The 20,476-nt window shown below is 38.1% G+C and overlaps 1 protein-coding gene across 1 annotated transcript in view; it reads left to right on the forward strand.

Annotated features, from left to right (window-relative positions):
* The window catches only part of TTN (titin), a 321,905-nt gene that overhangs the window by 91,528 nt on the left and 209,901 nt on the right, over window positions 1–20,476 (forward strand). Inside the window, exons 87-102 of the mRNA XM_075069826.1 lie at window positions 1,795–1,801; window positions 2,466–2,744; window positions 2,835–3,113; window positions 3,197–3,475; window positions 4,089–4,376; window positions 4,539–4,826; window positions 5,364–5,654; window positions 7,567–7,845; window positions 7,949–8,236; window positions 8,418–8,696; window positions 8,842–9,120; window positions 9,225–9,415; window positions 16,050–16,137; window positions 16,692–16,979; window positions 17,142–17,429; window positions 18,008–18,298. Of these exons, the coding sequence (XP_074925927.1) occupies window positions 1,795–1,801; window positions 2,466–2,744; window positions 2,835–3,113; window positions 3,197–3,475; window positions 4,089–4,376; window positions 4,539–4,826; window positions 5,364–5,654; window positions 7,567–7,845; window positions 7,949–8,236; window positions 8,418–8,696; window positions 8,842–9,120; window positions 9,225–9,415; window positions 16,050–16,137; window positions 16,692–16,979; window positions 17,142–17,429; window positions 18,008–18,298 (3,982 nt within the window). The remainder of the gene's footprint in view (window positions 1–1,794; window positions 1,802–2,465; window positions 2,745–2,834; window positions 3,114–3,196; window positions 3,476–4,088; window positions 4,377–4,538; window positions 4,827–5,363; window positions 5,655–7,566; window positions 7,846–7,948; window positions 8,237–8,417; window positions 8,697–8,841; window positions 9,121–9,224; window positions 9,416–16,049; window positions 16,138–16,691; window positions 16,980–17,141; window positions 17,430–18,007; window positions 18,299–20,476) is intronic.

A 20,476-nucleotide genomic window follows, 5' to 3' on the forward strand; every position in this document is an offset into this window, starting at 1 on the left:
AGGAGATCGTTACGAAAGCGAACAATCTTTGGATTTTCCTATCAGAAAAATTGCAACTTTACAGATTGGAAATGTGCGTCAAAGCCAGATGCCTGGAAATAATCTTCATACATCAAAAATGATGCGCCGAGTTTCAGGGTGCTTTGCCTCTGTTAGTCATCTGGTTCTCTGCTTAACAAGGAATAACAAACCAATAGTTGAGATATATCTATTAACCTCTCTATTAACAAACTTGAATTGCACCTCCTCATCGGCATCACCTATATGGCCTGTGATTTGAATCTCATTTCAGAACCTGCAGTCATTGTAGAGAAGCCCGGCCCAATGAAAGTCACTTCTGGAGACTCTTGTACTCTAGAATGCACAGTGGACGGCACACCAGAGCTCACTACTAGGTGGTTTAAGGATGGGAATGAGCTGTCTACTGATCACAAATACAAAATAAGCTTTTTCAACAAAGTGTCTGGGCTTAAGATCCACAATGCAGTAGTAGAAGACAGTGGGGAGTAAACTTTTGAGGTGAAAAACAGTGTTGGTCAAAGCAGATGCACAGCTTCAGTGCGTGTTTCAGGTTAGTTGATTAACTCATGAATTATCTTTGATTCCTACAATTTCTTCAAAAGGTGTGTCAAGGCTGAGTCCCCACTCTGGCACTTTGAGTGCAAAAGGTGGGGGTCCTCAAGGATTTTAAAAATTAATACCGGCCACTCCAGGCTTGTATTAAACTCCCAAGGTTACAGCTTCTCTCTGACCTTGGGTATATGCTGCCACCACCCAAGTGCAAAAAAACCCTTTGGGACCCAGGAAGGCGCACTTGGGAATTCCTCCCTGTGGGTACCCTCAAACCCTTTCTCTCCTCCTCCGGGAAGAGCTGAGAAAGAAAACAAAGGAAATCAGCTGTTGCCATGAGCTAATTAAACAATCTATGCACATCTCTTAGGACATAAAAAGTCAATTCTGTTTTTAAAAAGTTAAATTTTGTTAAAAACAAAAAAGAAGAAAATACATTTGGAACTTAGACTCTTTGCTAGATTTAAAAAGAACCACTTATAAGGGTTAACCATCAAAATAACTGTATTGAGGTCCAACTTAAAGGATACAAGCAAAACAAAAGCACCTGGGGTTAGCACAGAGGAGCCCACAAGCCTTACAAAATAAAAGAAATAGCCCTAATCATGTTTTCTTAAAATTTCCTGATCTACTTACATATCTAGGGTTTCAGATAAGTAGTTCTAGGTATGATCTGATGATTTTTCATACCTGGCTTAAAGCTTTTTATAGCATTGCTACTATGTGTCTCCTCTCTCTGGAGAACAACTGCAGATAGACAAAGGGATTCTTTTTATAAAAAGGTCTAGCCCTCTCATTCACTCTTTTGGTCATGGTGTCCACTCTCTTCCTTTTACTTGTGGACTTGTTAACCCTTTACAGGTAAAGCAAGTAGAGAATAGCTACTAACAGGGATTTTATAGCTAAGTGGCTGGGTGGGTGTTCATGAAAGGGAGCTCCCCCCCTTTCATTTATCACAAGGCTTTACACAACATGCTGCTTCCTTTGGTGTCATGTCAGGCTGCTGCCTTTCTGGGAAGACTCACTACTAATGTGATCTTAGGCACCCTATGTGCGCCCACTAGTGTTGTGGAGATCACGGAGGGAGGGAGTAGGTTGAAGCATTTTTTACCCAACATGAAGATGAGGCTGTTGCTTGGGGTCAGTCTCATCAACTGAGTCTGAACGTCCCAAATGGTGCAATCCTGTTCTTCTCCTTATGAGAAAGTATTGAAAAAATAAAAGGAGAAAGGTGACCCTCAGGAGGGGTGAGTGACAGCATAAGAGAGTGTTCTTATCTTCTCTCAGTACCTCAGACCTCAATGGGTTGAATTGTAGGCCTGCTTTGGATTCTTCCAAGCCAACGTAGGTGTGCCAAAGGAAAGTGTGGTGTTTCTGCTAGATGACTGGAAACCATCAACCTTTTAAGTTATACTGTTGTAATATAGCTGTGTTTTATCCTATACAGATCGCATTATACCTCCTTCTTTCACAAGAAAACTGAAAGAAAGCAATGGTCTGTTGGGTTCCTTTGTTGTTCTGGAGTGCAAAGTGTATGGGTCACCACCTATTTCTGTTTCCTGGTTCCATGAAGGATATGAGGTCACTAGTGGAGACAAGTATCAGACGACCCTTACAGACAATGCTTGCTCTTTGAAAGTGAACACACTAAAGGAATCTGATATGGGAACTTACTCATGCACAGCTACTAATGTAGCTGGATCTGATGAATGCAGTGCATATTTGACTGTTAGAGGTTAGTATCTAGAACAAGGCAGAGCTTCCAGATATAAACTTCTTTCTTTGTGAGTTGCTTACTTTTTTGGGTGTGTTTATATGAGTCTATTCACCTATGTTTCATATGGGAATATTTTACTCTTCATCAAAGTTCACTTCTCTTTTCTGTGCGTTTTTAGAACCTCCTTCTTTTGTGAAGAAACCTGATCCCCTGCAAGTTTTATCTGGGGCAAATATAACTTTTACTAGTATCCTAAAAGGCACCCCTCCACTGGATGTTAAATGGTTCAAAGGAAGTGTCGAGCTAGTACCGGGACATACATGCAACATCTCCTTGGAAAATTCAGTTGCACAACTGGAGCTGTTTGATGTACAGCCACTCCAAAGTGGAGACTACACCTGTCTGGTCACTAATGAGGCTGGCAAAGTTTCTTGCACAACACAGCTCTTTGTAAAAGGTTTGTCCGGCTTGCAATTACATATATTTCTTTAAAAAAAAATCTCTTGGCGTCAACTTTTAACTTTTATCTTCATAATGTTCACTATAGAACCAGCTAAATTTGTGAAAAAAATGAATAATCTCAATGTGGAGAAAGGAAAACCATTAATTCTGGAATGCACATACTCTGGTACCCCTCCGATTGCAGTCTTATGGAAGAAAAATGGATACAAAGTAGTTCATTCTGCCAAATGCAGCATCACCACCACAGAAACCTCTGCCATACTGGAAGTTCCAAGTAGTAAAATAGAAGATCAGGGACAATACACTTGCCACATTGAGAATGATTCTGGACGAGATCTTTGTCAAGCTGACATCTCAGTATTAGGTGTGTCCTCATTCCACAAAGAATCTTTTTTATACTAATGGTTATTTAAATTTTGGAATTAATCATGTGTCTTTGTTCTTTAGAACCACCTTACTTTGTTACACGCTTGGAACCTGCTCAGGTGACAGTTGGGGATTCTGCGTCATTACAATGCCAAGTTGCTGGCACACCAGAAATTGTTGTATCATGGTACAAAGGAGATACGAAACTAAGAGCAACTCCTACCTCTAAAATGCACTTTAAGAACAACGTTGCCACTTTGGTTTTCAGCCAGGTGGATAGTGGTGATAGTGGGGAGTATATCTGCAAAGCAGAAAACAGTGTTGGAGAGGCTTCTTCATCAGCTTTGCTCTCTGCTCAAGGTGAATATTTCATGTTAACACATTTAAAAGTTTCTTAGGAACACTCTGTGACTCTACCTGACCAGCTAGAGACCACCCCGTCTAGAACTCCCTGAGCATTGATTACCTTTTACTAGTGAAAGTCTGGCTGGAAAGTCATTCTCAATGTCAATCTTTAGTTAACCAGCTTTAACCAGCGCTCTCTCTAAGGGATACAAATTTCTGATTCTTCCTCTTCAGAATAGGGCATTCATGAATGTAGTTATTCTTCCAGCTCTTCCCAAGGCAGAAATTGTGAGATTATAAATGAAATGTTATGGCAAATTTCTATCCTCATGTATAATTTTGTAACCACATTGACTGATAGTCCACATTCTGGCAAAGCTCTCTCTTTACACCAGCCCTCAAGCTAAATGATATAACAAATAATCTCCTTGATTCTTTGTGGGTTTCTTACTGTTTTTTTATTATGTAAATTGGTTCAAAATAATGACTGGATCTTCCAGTGTATCTTTTTGTAAATCTGCCCAATCTATACCACAATACAATGTCTTCTCAGGCAGTGTTTATTGGAGAATTCCACCAACAGTAGATAACTTCCCAAAATTTTTGTTGTTCGATACTTTCTTTGCAGAGCGTAAACTTCCTCCTTCATTCACACGAACTTTGAGAGACATTCATGAAACTGTTGGCTTACCAGTTACATTTGATTGCGGCATAACTGGCTCAGAACCTATTGAAGTATCCTGGTCTAAAGATGGTGTACATATCCAAGATAGCTACAGTGTGCAAACTTCCTTCTTAAATAATGTAGCAACTCTCCAGTTTTTGCAGACTGACAAGAGCCTTGCTGGGCAATACACTTGTACAGCTTCCAATGCTATTGGAACTACTTCTTCCAGTGCCAGGCTCGTGCTTACAGGTTGGTTGATTGTTAAATAATTTCCCTTTAATGTCACCAGGTCATTTTAAAAATTCCATTCTCAACTTAAAACAATAAGTGCAACATTTATTTAACAATATGCTTTAAACTAATTGAGCTTTTAAAAGCTATACATGTTTTTTTGTTTCTTTCATCCTGTAGAAGGGAAGAATCCTCCATTGTTTGACATCCCAATTGCACCCGTGGATGCTTTTGCTGGGGATAGTGCTGACTTTGAATGTCACATATCAGGAACACAACCAATTAAGGTCACTTGGGCAAAAAATAACCAAGAGATACGGACTGGAGGAAAATACCAGATCAGTTATGTAGAAAACATAGCCCATTTGACAATTCTGAATGCTGACAATGCAGACTCTGGAATGTATACATGCCATGCTAGCAATGAAGTTGGAAAGGACTCTTGTGCAGCTCAGCTTAGTATTAAAGGTATTGCCCGATTCATGTGTATGATGTGCACATTGAATTTCTTATATCTGAAAGAAAGAAGTCATCTTGTTATGATATAAATCGGAGACCATCTTCTGAATCTGTGGAATAGGAATGTGTATTTTAATGGATTTATCAGGAGGGACCGAAAGATTTTTGAAGGAAGGCTTAGGGAGAATTCAGCAGCGGAAATGATGTTTCCTTCAATCTTATTTTCTTTGCAATGTTGAAGATTTTGCCATCCTAAATGATTAATACAAAATTCTGGTTTGTTTCTTGTTGCTTATACCTACAGTCCAGATTTCTTTAAAAAAAGAAATTTTTCATAACTAATAAAACTCCACATCCATTTACACAGTGTGGTGTTTTGCTGTTCTAAGAGTGGTGTCCTCTGTGTACTTTTTGTAAATAATAGAGCCCCTTTTAAAATGTGACAGTTTTTTAAAGAACATAGTGTCATAAATGTATTTCTTGAAAAGTCTTTTTTTTATATTAACATTTATTTTTAGAATTTAAAGAGTGTGTTTATTCTTGCAGAACGAAAAATTCCACCTAGTTTTACAAAGAAACTATCTGAAATGGTAGAAGAAACGGAAGGGAACACCCTTAAACTTGAGGGCCGTGTTTCCGGTTCTCAGCCTCTGAACATTGCTTGGTATAAAAACAATCAAGAGATCTATCAGAGTCCCAATTGTGAAATATCTTTCCTGAACAACACCATACTTCTGCGAATTAAAGGTGCAAGGCAGGCTGATTCTGGCTTATATACCTGCAAAGTGTCCAATGAAGCAGGAAGTATATTGTGTACTTCTTCCGTTGTTATTAAAGGTTAGTTAATTTCATGTTTTGCTTCTCTTTTTTTTTTATCAGCATGTTAGCTGTCAACATACACCTTCCATAGTTAATCAAATATTTCTTACTGAGTTTTATTTTAGGCCATATATAATTGTGTCTGAACAATATTAAATTCAGTACAGCATACACAATGAGATAATGGCAGCTACTTCTCCTTTAGATACTGAGGAAGAACTCATGAACTTCAATGTGAGCTCTGTATCTCAGGAGAGAATTGAGCACAATATGTCTATTACTTTCTACTAATTAGAATGCCATACTAATATTTCCTGCAGATTTGTACATTTCATTTATCAAATGGTTTTATACAAAGCTTGCTGCTTTCAATACGTATTCATAGCAAATAACCCGATGCGGTGAATGTTATAAGTGGCTAGATCTCAACAATAAGCCATTAATTTTCCTGGCAATTTTACAAGTTCAGAACCGTACCAGTAATATTTTCTCACTAAAGTGTGACATATTTTTCCAGGACAATGTCAGCGTTTTTCAAAAACAGCTCAAAACTCTTTAGCTACTAATGCAAGAGTCACATAATCTATTTTTTATTTTATGTTGTTTTATTGGTTTTTGCATACTATCCTTTGGGATCTATTCTTGTTTATATTGCATACGTTATTCTGATTAACCATATGTCTGTGGAAGTCGATACCCTTAATAGGCATTCCTAGCATATTACATAATATGCTTAGAAGGTATTTTGTTAATTATTTATCATAATCTAGCTCTTAGCAAGCCTAATGCAAACACATTTGTCTACTTCATTGCATATCTTTCTCTTTCTTTAGCATTTGTTTTTCTCTTTTCTTTCACCTACTGTAATATGACATGTCATACATTAAAGTAATAGTAAAGACTACATTATTTGTAAAAATGGATTGAACCATTATGCTCCCCGTTATTTTATCTTTTATATTAAGCCTATAGTGTTCTCCTCTTGACCCAAGACTTGCATTTAACACGCAGCAGAGATTTGAAGCATGTAACGCTTGTTTCTTTTTACCTACATTAATGTCAATACATTTGCTCTTTTGCCTTTTCCACCAATCGCATTGTCTCTGTCCCTAACTCTTGCTGTCGTGGGCAACCAGGATGGGATCAAGACTCGAGCTGAAACCCAAAAGCAAGAAATTAATTTAATGTTATGGGTTCAAGTCAGACTAAATTTTGCTTTAAGATTTGTGATGATGATGACCGATGATGTAAACAGTGGCATCTGATGTGAACTATGAATTAAGATTGTAAAAACAGAACCGGTTGAATCTTTAGAGATATAAAAATGTGACGTCCCATAATATCCATCAAATCTCTACTCAATTTATTTTCATGAAGTCTCAGTTTTGCTATGCAAGATGTGCAGCTTTTCCTTCACTGTTGGAAGGATCAGAACAAAACTATCTCTATCTAAATTTGCACAGCTGGGGCAGTGTGCTGTGGTAACATAGCGTTTAGCGTAATTGCTTTGGTAGTATATTGCGTATTAGATCTTTTAAAAGCTGTTTAAACAATTTTTGCAGAGCAATTGTGCTTTAATTTTAAGTCTCTTTAAGAAGGAGTACAAATAGAACTACTGCATTGAGAGAAGATAGTATACTTACAGATTTCTTTGTGCATGCTTGTGAAAAAGTACTCTTTTAGTACTATTTTTATTTTCCCAACTGTGTACAATTAGTATTCCTGGAAACCAGACTTGTATGTATCAACATACATTGCTGATCAGTTTGCTTATAGATTTAACATTATTGTTAGAGTTAAGAATTTATTCATCTATTGCCTTTCTCCCTTATAATCATGATATGTGTTTCTTTACTAAATATTTGCCTGTTCTGTTCTCTTGACTTTACAATTAGATTTAACCGATTAGACGGTTTTTCTTTTCTTTCAGAACCAGCAGTCATTTTAGACAAGCCAGAACCGATGTCAGTTACGGCTGGGGATTCTTTTACATTAGAGTGCACAGTGGGTGGAACACCAGAACTTATTACAAAGTGGTTTAAGGATGGAAGAGAACTACAGAGTGGCCGCAAATATCAAATCACCTTTTCTAACAAAGTAGCTATGCTTAAAGTTCTTTCTGCGGAGGCAGGAGACAGGGGACTGTATACATTTGAAGTGAAAAACGAAGCTGGTGAAAGTAGCTGTACATCCTCGGTTGATGTTTCAGGTTAGCCAGCTACTGCCTTTGTCTTTTAATGCTGTCTTATCTTTTAACAGATCTTTCCCTTTTTATTTTTTTAAATGTGGTTTTGTCGCCTTTTTCTATGCAGATCGCATTGTCCCTCCTTTTTTCACAAGGAAGTTAAAGGAAACATGCGGGGTGCTGGGTTCCTCAGCACTGCTGGAGTGCAAAGTTTCTGGATCACCACCCATTTCAGTTGCCTGGTTCCAAGATGGAAATGAGATTGTTAGTGGAGACAAATATGAAGTCTCATTTTCAGACAACGTGTGTGGTTTGAAACTGAATGCACTGGACTCATCAGATACCGGACCTTACACCTGTGTCGCCACAAATGCTGCTGGATCTGATGAATGCAGTGCCTTTTTGATTGTGCAAGGTCAGTAAAACAGGGCCAAGGTGCCTTAGGCAAAATGCTTCCTCCATTTGCTGCTATTTCTTCCTTGGCAATTTTCAGAGCGCCTATAAATCTTCAGCCAAACTCTGATTTGGTTTTTATCTTCAAACGTAACGATCACACTAATTTGTGTATGTGTCTTAACTTCTTTATGTATGTCTAGAACCACCCTCATTTGCGAAGACACCCGATCCCGTGGAAGTTCTCCCTGGGATGAGTGTAACATTCACGAGTCTCATAAGAGGAACGGCTCCGTTCAAAGTTAACTGGTTTAGAGGAATCAGGGAACTTGTGTCAGATAGTACCTGCAACATTTCTTTGGAGGATACAGTTGCAGAACTGGAATTGTATGAAGTAGAACCACTCCACAGTGGAGATTACACCTGTCGAGTCACTAATGACGCTGGCAGTGTGTCTTGTACCACTCATCTTTTTGTAAAAGGTGTGTTTTGACTTTTGTTGTTGTTGTTGATAGTAGTGTTTATTTATTTGTGTGTGTGTTTGTGTGTACGCACACATATTTGTGAACATCTTGTTACTTTCCCCTTCTTCTATTTCACTTTTGGCCTTCCTATTTGTTGCTATAGAGCCAGCAACATTTGTGAAGAAATTAAGTGATTCCAGTGTAGAGCAAGGGAAATCCATCCTTCTGGAAAGCACATACAAAGGAACTCCTCCTATTTCAGTAACATGGAAGAAGAATGGCTTCCACATAACACAGTCCCCGAGATGTAGTATAACTACTACCGAAAAATCGGGCATACTGGAAATTCCTAAGAGTACAAAAGATGACGAAGGGGAATACACTTGTGAGGTTGCCAATGATGCCGGAGCAGATATTTGCCAAGGCCAAATATCAATCCTAGGTGTGTTGCTATCTCAGATTCCTTAACCACTCTTGTATTAATAATGGTCAGTATAAGAGTTGCTCTTTTTTCTGTGACGCTGATTGCGATCATTTGTGCTTTAGAACCGCCTTATTTTGTGACACACTTGGAATGTGTAGAGGTGACAGTCGGGGAGTCCGCATCTTTTCAGTGCCAAATTGCTGGGACGCCGGAAATCAAAGTCTCCTGGTACAAAGAAGATACAAAATTAAGATCGACTCCTGCTTATAAAATGTACTTCAAAAATAATGTGGCCGCGCTAGTTTTCAACCAGGTGGAAAGCAGTGACCTTGGAGAATACATCTGCAAAGCAGAAAACAGTGTTGGCTTTGCTTCTTCCACGGCTCTGCTCACTGTTAAAGGTGATCGTTTCATTTCAAATATTCCAGTAATTACTCTTTATCGTAAGAGGCTTATCGTAAATGCAAACTGTCTGCAGGTTGGCAGGATGCCTTATTTCCTACTTATTTTCTTACAGACCGTAAGTTTCCACCGACCTTTGCAAGAAAACTAAAAGACATTCAGGAGACTGTTGGTTCCCCCGTTACCTTTGATTGTCGCATAAATGGCTCGGAACCTATTCAGATCTCATGGCATAAGGATGGGGTGCTATTACACGATGATGATAACATGCAAACAACGTTCTTAAATAACGTAGCAACTCTTCAGATCTTGCAGACCGACATGGCTCACTGTGGCCAATACTCGTGCTCAGCTCACAATGTTCTTGGGACTGCTTCTTCCAGTGCCAAGCTCCTTCTCACAGGTTGGTAGCTGCTAAATCTTGTCCTGGCCATTGGCTTTAAAAAAACAGAAGGCACTGCGTTTTTGTGGAATCCCAAATGATCTTCTTGTGTGGCGGTGAAGCAGCAGCTGTGAAAGTTATGTTGTTTCTTCCATTTTAGAGCGTCTGAGACCTCCTGTCTTTGATGAGAAACCAGAACCCATTGAGGTGGCTCTTGGAGCAAGTGGTTCCTTTAAATGCCACGTCACTGGATCGGCGCCACTAAAAGTCACTTGGGCAAAAGATAACAGAGATATCCGTCCTGGGGGCAACTACAAGATCACCCTGGTGGAAAACACAGCCAGCTTGACAATTCTAAAAGTAGGCAAAGGAGACTCCGGACTATACACTTGTTCTGCGAGCAACAATGCTGGAAAGGATTCTTGCGCTGCTCAGCTAAGTGTGAAAGGTATTTAAGAACACAATGCTTTGTTGTCTTCTTGCCAAGCGTTTTACCTTGTTAAGAGACACAAAACAATGCCAAGCTTCTTACTTTATCTTTGAAATGACACAAAACTGAAAGCGTTCAATCAACTTAAAATGAGACCCTTTGTTTTCCCATTGTGGTGAGATAGAGCAAACAGATTGGCCAGGATTTTGACAGTGGTAATTTTCACCTTGTTGGTTATTTTAGGATTGAATCATAATGCACCTTGATCACTGACGTGATTGCTGAGCAAAACCCTTTAACCTCCTAAATGCAAATTCTCCTCACCCATACCAAGGGTCTATTAGAATATGAACATTTGAGAAGCTGACAGTAGTCTGCGGGAAAAACATTTTTTTCCCACCAGCATGCTGCTCATAGTATAATATGTGGATTCTTCAACCTACGTATCTCTCCATTATGATCGGACTAATCTACTCTGGTGTAAACTACACCGGTATATTAGGGATTTTCACCGTTGCAATTTCCTTCATGTGGGCAGGGCCTTTGGGTTTATAACAGTTATTCTGGCTCTGTAATTCCCATTGATCCTTAAACAGGATGAGTGTAGGTGAAGTCTCTTAAAAAAGTGTGCCATTTTTTCCTGAAAGATAATTGTAGATAACATTAACATGTACTTATTCGTAGGGTTGTTAATTAATTGCAGTTAACTTAAGTGATTAAGGCATAAGAAATTAACTCGGTTTTTAAAAAATAGCCCTGATTAATCACAGTTTTAGCCACACTGTTAAACAATAATAGAATACCAATTTAAATTTATTATAAATATTTTGGATGTTTTTCTACATTTTCAAATATATTGAGTTCAATTACAACACAGAATGCAAAGTGTGCAGTGCTCACTTTATATTATTTTATTACAAATATTTGCACTGTAAAAAGATAAAAGAAATAGTATTTTTCAATTCACCTCTTAGAACAGGGGTTCTAAACTTGGAGTTGTGACCCTTCGGGGGCATGAGATTATTACATGGGGGGTCGTGACTTGTCAGCCTCCACCCCCAACCCCCACAATGCCTCCAGCGTTTATAACTGTTAAATACAAAAAAAGTGTTTTTAATTTATAAGGGGGGTCGCACTCATAGGTTTGCTGTGTGAAAGGGGTCACCAATACAAAAGTTTGAGAAGTACTGTCTTACAAGTAATGTGGTGCTATCTCTTTATTATGAAAGTCCACCTCTACAAATGTATAATTATTTTTTTTCACATAACTGCACTCAGAAACAAAACAATGTAAAACTTCAGAGCCTACATGTCCACTCAGTCCTACATCTTGTTTGGCCAATCACTAAGACAAACAAGTTTGTTTACAGTTAAGAGAGAGAATGCTGCCTGTCACATGAAAGTGAGAACAGGTGTACACATGGCCCTGTTGTAGCAGGCATTGCAAGGTATTTACATGCTGCATGTGCTAAACATTGGGAAATGTAAAAAAGCTTAAACACAGACTTTGTACATAACAAACGTACTTTTGCCCAAAAGTTCGATCAGGAAACAGACTTTAGCCATATACATATACTCTAGGATTAAGCTACACAGCATACACATACACACTAGGTATCTATACACTAAATAATAATAATATATTAAATAATATATATGTTTAAAATTCTCTTCCATACATATAACATGGACAGAATTCAGTATACATTTCTGTCATGGTCAAGATCACAAATCAGCTGAAACCTAGTATGGAACTTCCAAAGAGCAAATTTCAGCTGTGAGTTTGGCATTTTATGATGCTGTCACCCACAGTAAGAATTGAATATGTCAGTGAATCATGTCAATATATATATATATAGTTCTGTGTGCAGTAGCTATATGAAAATCTGGGCACGTGATATATAAACTATTGAATTGTAGCTGAGGGTACTTCTTATATCTAAATGCTCTTGTAAGTTATATATATGGCAATTTAGTAAACAATAACCTTTCTGCAAAATAAATATGTCCAATTCTTTGCAAGGAACTTGGGAAATCATTCTACATATAATGCAGACCATTGGCAAAGACGTACAAAGAAACTCCCCTGCATTTGTTTGTAATGTATGCTATGTGTTTGTTTTTGTCATGCTGCTACCAGATATATCTCCAGCTAGTGTAAATTCACATTCTGTGGATATTTGTACTCTTCCCCCACCACCCAAAAAAGTGTACACGGTCGGTTAGATTTTCATTTTAAAGAATCTGCAGTTTAGTGAATCATCGTGTTTACTTGTCTTTTGGTTTCATAGAACCACCAAGGTTTATTAAGAAGCTAGACGCCTCTAGAGTTGTGAAACAGCATGATTCCACTACATATGAATGCAAAATAGGCGGTTCTCCAGAAATCAAAGTCACCTGGTACAAAGATGAAGCTGAAATCCACGACAGCGAAAAATACAGCATGTCCTTCATTGACACTGTGGCAGTCATTGAAATGCACAATCTCAGTGTGGAAGACAGTGGAGATTACACTTGTGAAGCTCGCAATGCAGCGGGCATTGCAAACACCAGTACTTCATTGAAAGTGAAAGGTCAGAATTCATCTCCCTTTTTTTGTTAGTTCCTTCCTCTATTGCGTGAAGGCTAATAAATCTTCTCTTTCCGTCAGATAGGCAAGTTGCTGCCTTTCTGAGAATGCAGGTATGATTTTCCAGGTTCTATGAATGGGGAGCCTTCTCTTATTGTGCCTATGTCTTTCCTCTTCCATATCGTCCAAACATAGCATACAATTTCCTGTTTAAATGTTCTTTTCTTGTTATTGTCCCCAACTGAATTAACAATGAATCAACTTCTTTTTCCATAGAACCCCTGTTTCAGCAAGAACCCCACCGTTGGATTTGAAAGGTTCTGTTCCATCTTGAGTGTATTCTTCGGGCACTCCTCTTTCAAATTTCATGGTTATAAAGGACAAAAAGAATTTAACGATGCAAGAAGTACAAAATATGTCAGAGAACTACGCTTGCTAGTATCACATCCTTAGCCTGGGTGACCGATGTCTGTGATATCACTGTAAGGCCATAATGATTTAGGAAGTGACACTTGCTTTCCTCATATAAGCTGATGAGGTTTGTTTAATGATTTTACCATAGTTTAATATTCCTAGCATTTGTGTCATTTCTCATCATCTCTTCCTGATCTCCTTGGCGTTTTTAAACATTGACGTATCTTCTCTTCACCAGCACCACCATGTTTTTGTAAGAGCTCAGTGATGTCACTGCTGTAGTAGGGACCGATTGAGCTGCAGGCACAATAGATGGATCAGCATTTTCTGTTCTGGGCTGAAGACAAAGGGAAATCATTAGAGAAAGCGAAATCTTTGGATTTCCTTATTTCAGAAAAATGTTGCAACTCTACAGATTGGAAGCGAACCAGCCAGTGCGGAAATACATCTGTCGATCAAAAATGATGCTGAGTTCAGGAGTGCTTTCCACTTGTCAGTTCTAGGTTGTACCAAGGAACAAACATTTATGATGATATTTTACCTCACTTAACAAACTGATTGCATCATCCATTCTGTTATCACATATGGCTGTGATTTTGCATCTCATTTCCAGAACCTGCAGTCATTGTAGAGAAGCCGCCAATGGAAGTCATCTTCTGGAACTTTGTACATCTAGAATGCACAGTGGCGGCACAGCAGCTCACTACTAGGTGGTTTAAGAATGGGATAAGAGCTGTCTTACTAATCAGGAATACAAAAATTAGCTTCTTAAGCCAAGTGTTTGGGCTAGATCTCATGCATAAGTAGAAGACGTGGGGAGTACACTTGCTGGTGAAAAACAGTGTTGCCAAAGGCAGGATGCACAGCTTAGCTGGTGTTTCAGGTTCAGTTGATTATTAACTTGTGAATTATCTTTTGGTCTACACTTTTCTTTAAAAGGCGTTACCACCATGCTCTTCCTGCCTCGGTGTCACGTCAGCTTCTACACTTTGGAAGACTTCCCGCATGTGACTAAGGCACCCTATGTGGGGTCCGCTAGTGTTGTGGATGATCATGAGGATGGGGGAGACGTTGAAGCTTCATCACATTTTTTACTGTCACAAAGATGCGGTGCTTGCTTTCAGTCTCATTCAATTGATTCTCACATCCAAAATGGTGCAATATTGTTCTTCTCTCTATAAGGAATTATTGATAAAATAAAAGAGAAGTGATCTCAGAAGGGAGTGAGTGACAGATTTCTGAGTATTCCTACAACTCGTGTCTTATCTTCTTCACTACCTCAGGCATCGTGGAATTATGCTTTAGTTTCTTCTGCACCCAATTCAGATGTGCCAAAGGAAAGTGTGATTATTTCTGCTAGTATGATGGAAGCCATTCAACTTTTAAGTTATACTGTTTGTAAATTAAGCTGTGTTTTTATCCTATACAATCGCATTTTGCCTCTTCTTTACAAAGAAACTGAAGAAGCTAGTGGTCTCTTGGCGTTTGCCTGTTGTGCTGATGCAAAGTGTCTGGTCACACCTATTCTGTTATTCCTGGTTCCATGATGGACTGAGATCACTAGTGGAGACAGTATCAGATGATGTCTAGACTACTTCTCTTGGAAAGTGAACACACTTAAGGAATCTGATATGGAACTATGCTCTGCACAGGTATAATATAGCGGATAAGATTGACATGCAGGCATATTTCGCTGTAGGTTAGTATCTATTAACAAGGCACAGCTTTCAGATTATAAATACTTTCGTTGTGGGTCGATACTTTTTTGGTGTTGTTTATTGAGTCTACTCATCTGTGTTTCGTATGGGAATCTTTTACTTTCATCAAGTGCTTCTCTTTTCGTGTGTGTCTTTAGAACCTCTTCTGTTCATGAAAGAAACCTGACCGCTCGATTTTATCTGGTGAGACAATATCCTCTTACCCAGTATCAACTAAAAGGCACCATCACTGTGTGTAAATGGTTTAGAAGTGAGCGTTGAATAGTACCGGGACATAGACTGCAACATCTCGTTGGAGAATCAGTGTTCAGAACTGGATTGTTTGATGTACAGCACCAAGTTGGAGGACAGTACACCTGTCTGGTCATAATGAGGTGCGGGCAAGTTTCTTGCACAATCACAGCTCTGTTAAAGTTGTCAGGCTACATTTCAATGTTTTTAACAAAATCTCTTGGTATCAACTTTTAACGTTTTTTTCATATGTTCACTATAGAACCAGCTAAATTTGTGAAAAAATTGATAATCTCATGTGGAGAAAGGAAAACATAATTCTGGAATGGCCATATCTGGTACCCCTCCGAGTTGCGTCTTATGAAGAAAATGGATAACAAAGTAGTTCATTCTGCAATCAGCAGTCACACCACAGAAACCTCTGCCATACTGGCAGTTTCCAGTAGTAAACTAATGAAGATCAGGACATACACTTGCCACATTGAGAATGATTTGAGACTAAGATATTGTCACTCTGCATCTCAGTATTAGGTGTGTCTGCATTCCCAAGATCTTTCATACTATGGGTCATTTGGTATTTAAATGTGATTATTCTGTGTCTTTGTTCTTTAGAACACACTTATTTTGTTACACACTTGACACCTATCAGCGTGACAGTTGGGATTCTCCGTCCATTACATGCCAAGTTGCTGGAATCCAGAAATATATCGATCATGTACAAAGGAGATAAAACTAAGAGCAACTCCTACCTCTAAAATGTACTTTTTTAAGAAACAATGTTGCACTTTGGTTTTCAGCCAGGTGGATAGTGGTGATAGTGGGGAGTATATCTGCAAAGCAGAAAACAGTGTTGGAGAAGCTTCTTCATCAGCCTTGCTTTCTGTTCAAGGTGAATAATTCATGTTAACACATTTAAAAGTTTCTTAGGAACACTCTGTGACTCTACCTGACCAGCTAGAGACCACCCCGTCTAGAACTCCCTGAGCATTGATTACCTTTTACTAGTGAAAGTCTGGCTGGAAAGTCATTCTCAATGTCAATCTTTAGTTAACCAGCTTTAACCAGCGCTCTCGCTAACAGATACTGACTTCTGATTCTTCCCCTTCAGAATAGGGCATTCTTCCAGCTCTTTCCAATGTAGAAAATGTGAGACTATTAATCAAAACTTAGAAACCACATTGACCGGTTGTCCAGAGCTCTCTCAACACCAACCCGCAAGCTAAATGATCTAACAAATAATCTCCTTGATTCTTTGTGGGCTTTTTACTGTTTGATAATTGGCAAGTTGGTTGAAAACAATGACTGGATCTTCCATTATCTTCCTGGAAATTTGCCCAGTCTATACTACAATTCAGAGTCTTCTTAGGCAGTGCTTACTGGAGAATTCACCAAAGCTGGATAACTTCCCAAAACTTTTATTGTGCTATGCTTCTTTGCTTGCAGAACGTAAACTTCCTCCTTCATTCACACGAACTCTGAGAGACATTCATGAAACTGTTGGCTTACCAGTTACATTTGATTGTGGCATAACCGGCTCAGAACCTATTGAAGTATTCTGGTCTAAAGATGGCATACATATCCAAGATGGCTACAATGTTCAAACCTCCTTCTTAAATAATGTAGCAACTCTCCAGTTTTTGCAGACTGACAAGAGCCTTACTGGACAATACACTTGTACAGCTTCCAACGCTATTGGAACTGCTTCTTCCAGTGCCAGCCTTGTGCTTACAGGTTGGTTGGTTATTAAATAATTTCCCTTCAACATCAACAGGTCATTTTAAAAATTCCATTCTCAACTTAAAACAATAAGTGCAACATTTATTTAACAATATGCTTTAAACTAATTGAGCTTTTAAAAGCTATACATGTTTTTTTGTTTCTTTCATCCTGTAGAAGGGAAGAATCCTCCATTGTTTGACATCCCAATTGCACCCGTGGATGCTTTTGCTGGGGATAGTGCTGACTTTGAATGTCACATATCAGGAACACAACCAATTAAGGTCACTTGGGCAAAAAATAACCAAGAGATACGGACTGGAGGAAAATACCAAATCAGTTATATAGAAAACATAGCCCATTTGACAATTCTGAATGCTGGCAATGCAGACTCTGGAATGTATACATGCCATGCTAGCAATGAAGTTGGAAAGGACTCTTGCGTAGCTCAGCTTAGTATTAAAGGTATTGCCAGATTCACTTGTATGATGTCCACATTGAATTCCTTTATATCTGAAAGAAACAAGTCTTGTTGCTAGATAATCTGGAGACCATTTTTTCAGTCTATGGATTAGAAAATGTGTATTGAAATTGCTGTCAGAAGAGATCTAGAGGTATTAGAAGGAATAGGAGTGTTGAATTGAGGAGTGGAGATAATGTTTTCTTCAATCTTCTTTGCTTTAAATCTTTACAGACTTTGTCATCTTAAATAGTTTATAGACAATTCTAGTTTATTCCTAGTTTATACATAAATTGTTCATTTATTAAAGGAATTTTTCTTAAAAGCAGTATAAGATAAGTGATATTTTAATTACTTTGTAACTAGTAGAACTCTACATCCATTTAAACAGTGTCATGTTTTGCTGTTCTAAGAGTGCTACTCTCTGTGTACTTTCTGTAAAAAATAGAATCTTGTTTAACGGTATGCAAGCAGTTTTATAACAACATATAGTCATAAAAGGTATTTCTTGAAAAGTCTTCCACTGAATATTTGATCTTAAAATTTAATTTTAGAATTTAAGGACTGTGTTCATTTCTTGCAGAACGAAAAATTCCACCTAGTTTTACAAAGAAACTATCTGAAATGGTAGAAGAAACAGAAGGGAACATCCTTAAACTTGAAGGCCGTGTTTCTGGTTCTCAGCCTCTGACCATTGCTTGGTATAAAAACAATCAAGAGATCTATCAGGGTCCTAATTGTGAAATATCATTCCTAAACAACAACATACTTCTGCAAATTAAGAGCGCAGGGCAGGCTGATGCTGGTTTATATACCTGCAAAGTGTCCAATGAAGCAGGAAGTGTATTGTGTACTTCTTCCGTTGTTATTAAAGGTTAGCTAATTTAATGTTTTGCCTCTCTGTAGTGTTAGTTTTCTTTATGAATGTGTTAGCTGTCAAGATATGTCTTCCAGAGCTAATTGAATAATTCTTTCTAGGAGTCTTCCATTTAGGCCATGTGTAATTGTTTTTAAACAATATTAAATTCAGTACAGCGTAACAGTGAGATAATGACAGCTACTTCTCCTTTATCAGAGGGGTAGCCATGTTAGTCTGGATCTGTAAAAGCAGCAGAGAATCCTGTGGCACCTTATAGACTAACAGACGTGTGAGCGTGGCTTTCGTGGGGAATACCTGCGTTCTGACGAAGTGGGTATTCACCCACGAAAGCTCACGCTCCAAAACATCTGTTAGTCTATAAGGTGCCACAGGATTCTCTGCTGCTTTTACTTCTCCTTTAGATACTCAGGCAGAACTCTCATGAACTTCAATGTGAGTTCTGTATCTCAGGATAGAATTGAGCACAGTCTGTCTATTTCTTTTGACTTAAAATGTGGTACTAATAATACAATACAAAATAGTGATGATTTCCTGCAGACTTCTTCATTTCTGTTATTGAACAGTATTACACAAAACTTGCTGCTATCAATACATATTAACAGCAAATAATAACCCGAGGCTGTGCATGCTATGAATGGCTGGATCTTTACAGTAAGCCAATAATTTTTCTAGCAATTATATAAATTCAAGACCATACTCAGAATATTTGTTTACTAAAGTTTGACAGATTTTTCCAGGACAATGTCAGCATTTTTAAAAAATAGCTGAAAACATTTATGCAAGAGTTAGTCTTTTTTTTCTCTATACTGTCCTTTGGGATCTAGTCTTGCTTATCTTGTATGCCTAATTCCGATAAATTATATGTCTGTGGAAGTCCATATCCTTAATATGCATTCCTAGCATTTTACTTCATGTGCTTAGACTGTATTTTTTTTAATAATTTATTTAGCTTTTAGCAAACCTAGTGCAAATACATTCCTTACTCCATTGCATGTCTTTCTCTGTGTTGAGCATTTGTTTTTCTTTTCTCTTTTCCATACTTAATTTGATGTGTGGCCTATGTTAAAGTAATAATAATGACTAGATTACTCATAAAAATGAGAATTAAAGTTTTTAACAATGAAAAAGAGTTCTGGCCAAATCTTTAGTAGTATAAATATATGATGTCCCATTATATCCATCAAATATCTACTCGTCTTTTCATGTAGTGTCAGTTTTGCTATGCAAGGAGTGCAGCTTTTCCTTTTATTGTTGGAAGGATCAGAGCACATCTATCTATATCTAAATTTGTACAGTGAGAGAAGTTTGCTGTGGTAGCTTGGGATTGAGCAGAAATTGTTGTTCAGTATAGAATCATAGAAATTTAGGGCTGGAAGGGACCTTGAGAAGTCATCAGTTCTAGCAACCTGTGCTGTCGCAGGGACAGGTAAATCTTGACCATCCCTGACAGGTATTTGTTCAATCTGTTCTTAAAAATCTCCAATGATGGAGATTCCACAACCTCCCTTAGAAGCCTATTCCAGAGCTTAACTACCCTTATAGTTAGAAAGTTTCTCCTAATATCTACCCTAAATATTAATTGCTGCAGATTAAGCCCATTACTTTTTGTTCTAGGGACCTTCAGTGGACATGGAGAACAATTGATCACTGTCCTCTTTATAACAGCTCTGAGCATATTTGAAGATTACTATCAGATTCTTCCTCAATCTTCTTTTTCAAGACTAAACTTGCCCATTTTAAGAAATTTTTTCCCTCTAAACCTTTTATTTATTTATTTTTGTTGCTCTCATCCCACTCTCTCCAATTTGCCCACATCTTTCATAAAGTGTGATGTCCAGAACTGGACCCAGTGCTCTAGCTGTGGCCTCACCAGTGCCCCATTGAATGGGACAATTAGGTCCCAGGTTTTACATAGGACACTCCTGTTAATAAACCCCAGAATATTAGTCTTTTTTGCAGCTGCATCAGATTGTTGACTCATATTTAATTTGTGATTCCCCAATAATCCTCAGATCCCTTTTAGCAGTAGTATCACCTATCCAGTTAATTCCCATTTTGTAGTTGCACTTGTCTTTATTGAATGTCATCTTGTTGAATTCAGACCATTTCTCCAAATTGTCAAGGTTGTTTTGTATTCTTATCCTGTCCTTCAAAGTGTTTGCAACTTCTCCC

Source organism: Chelonoidis abingdonii, chromosome 10 (assembly GCF_003597395.2).
Source record: "Chelonoidis abingdonii isolate Lonesome George chromosome 10, CheloAbing_2.0, whole genome shotgun sequence".
NCBI lineage: Eukaryota > Metazoa > Chordata > Testudines > Testudinidae > Chelonoidis > Chelonoidis abingdonii.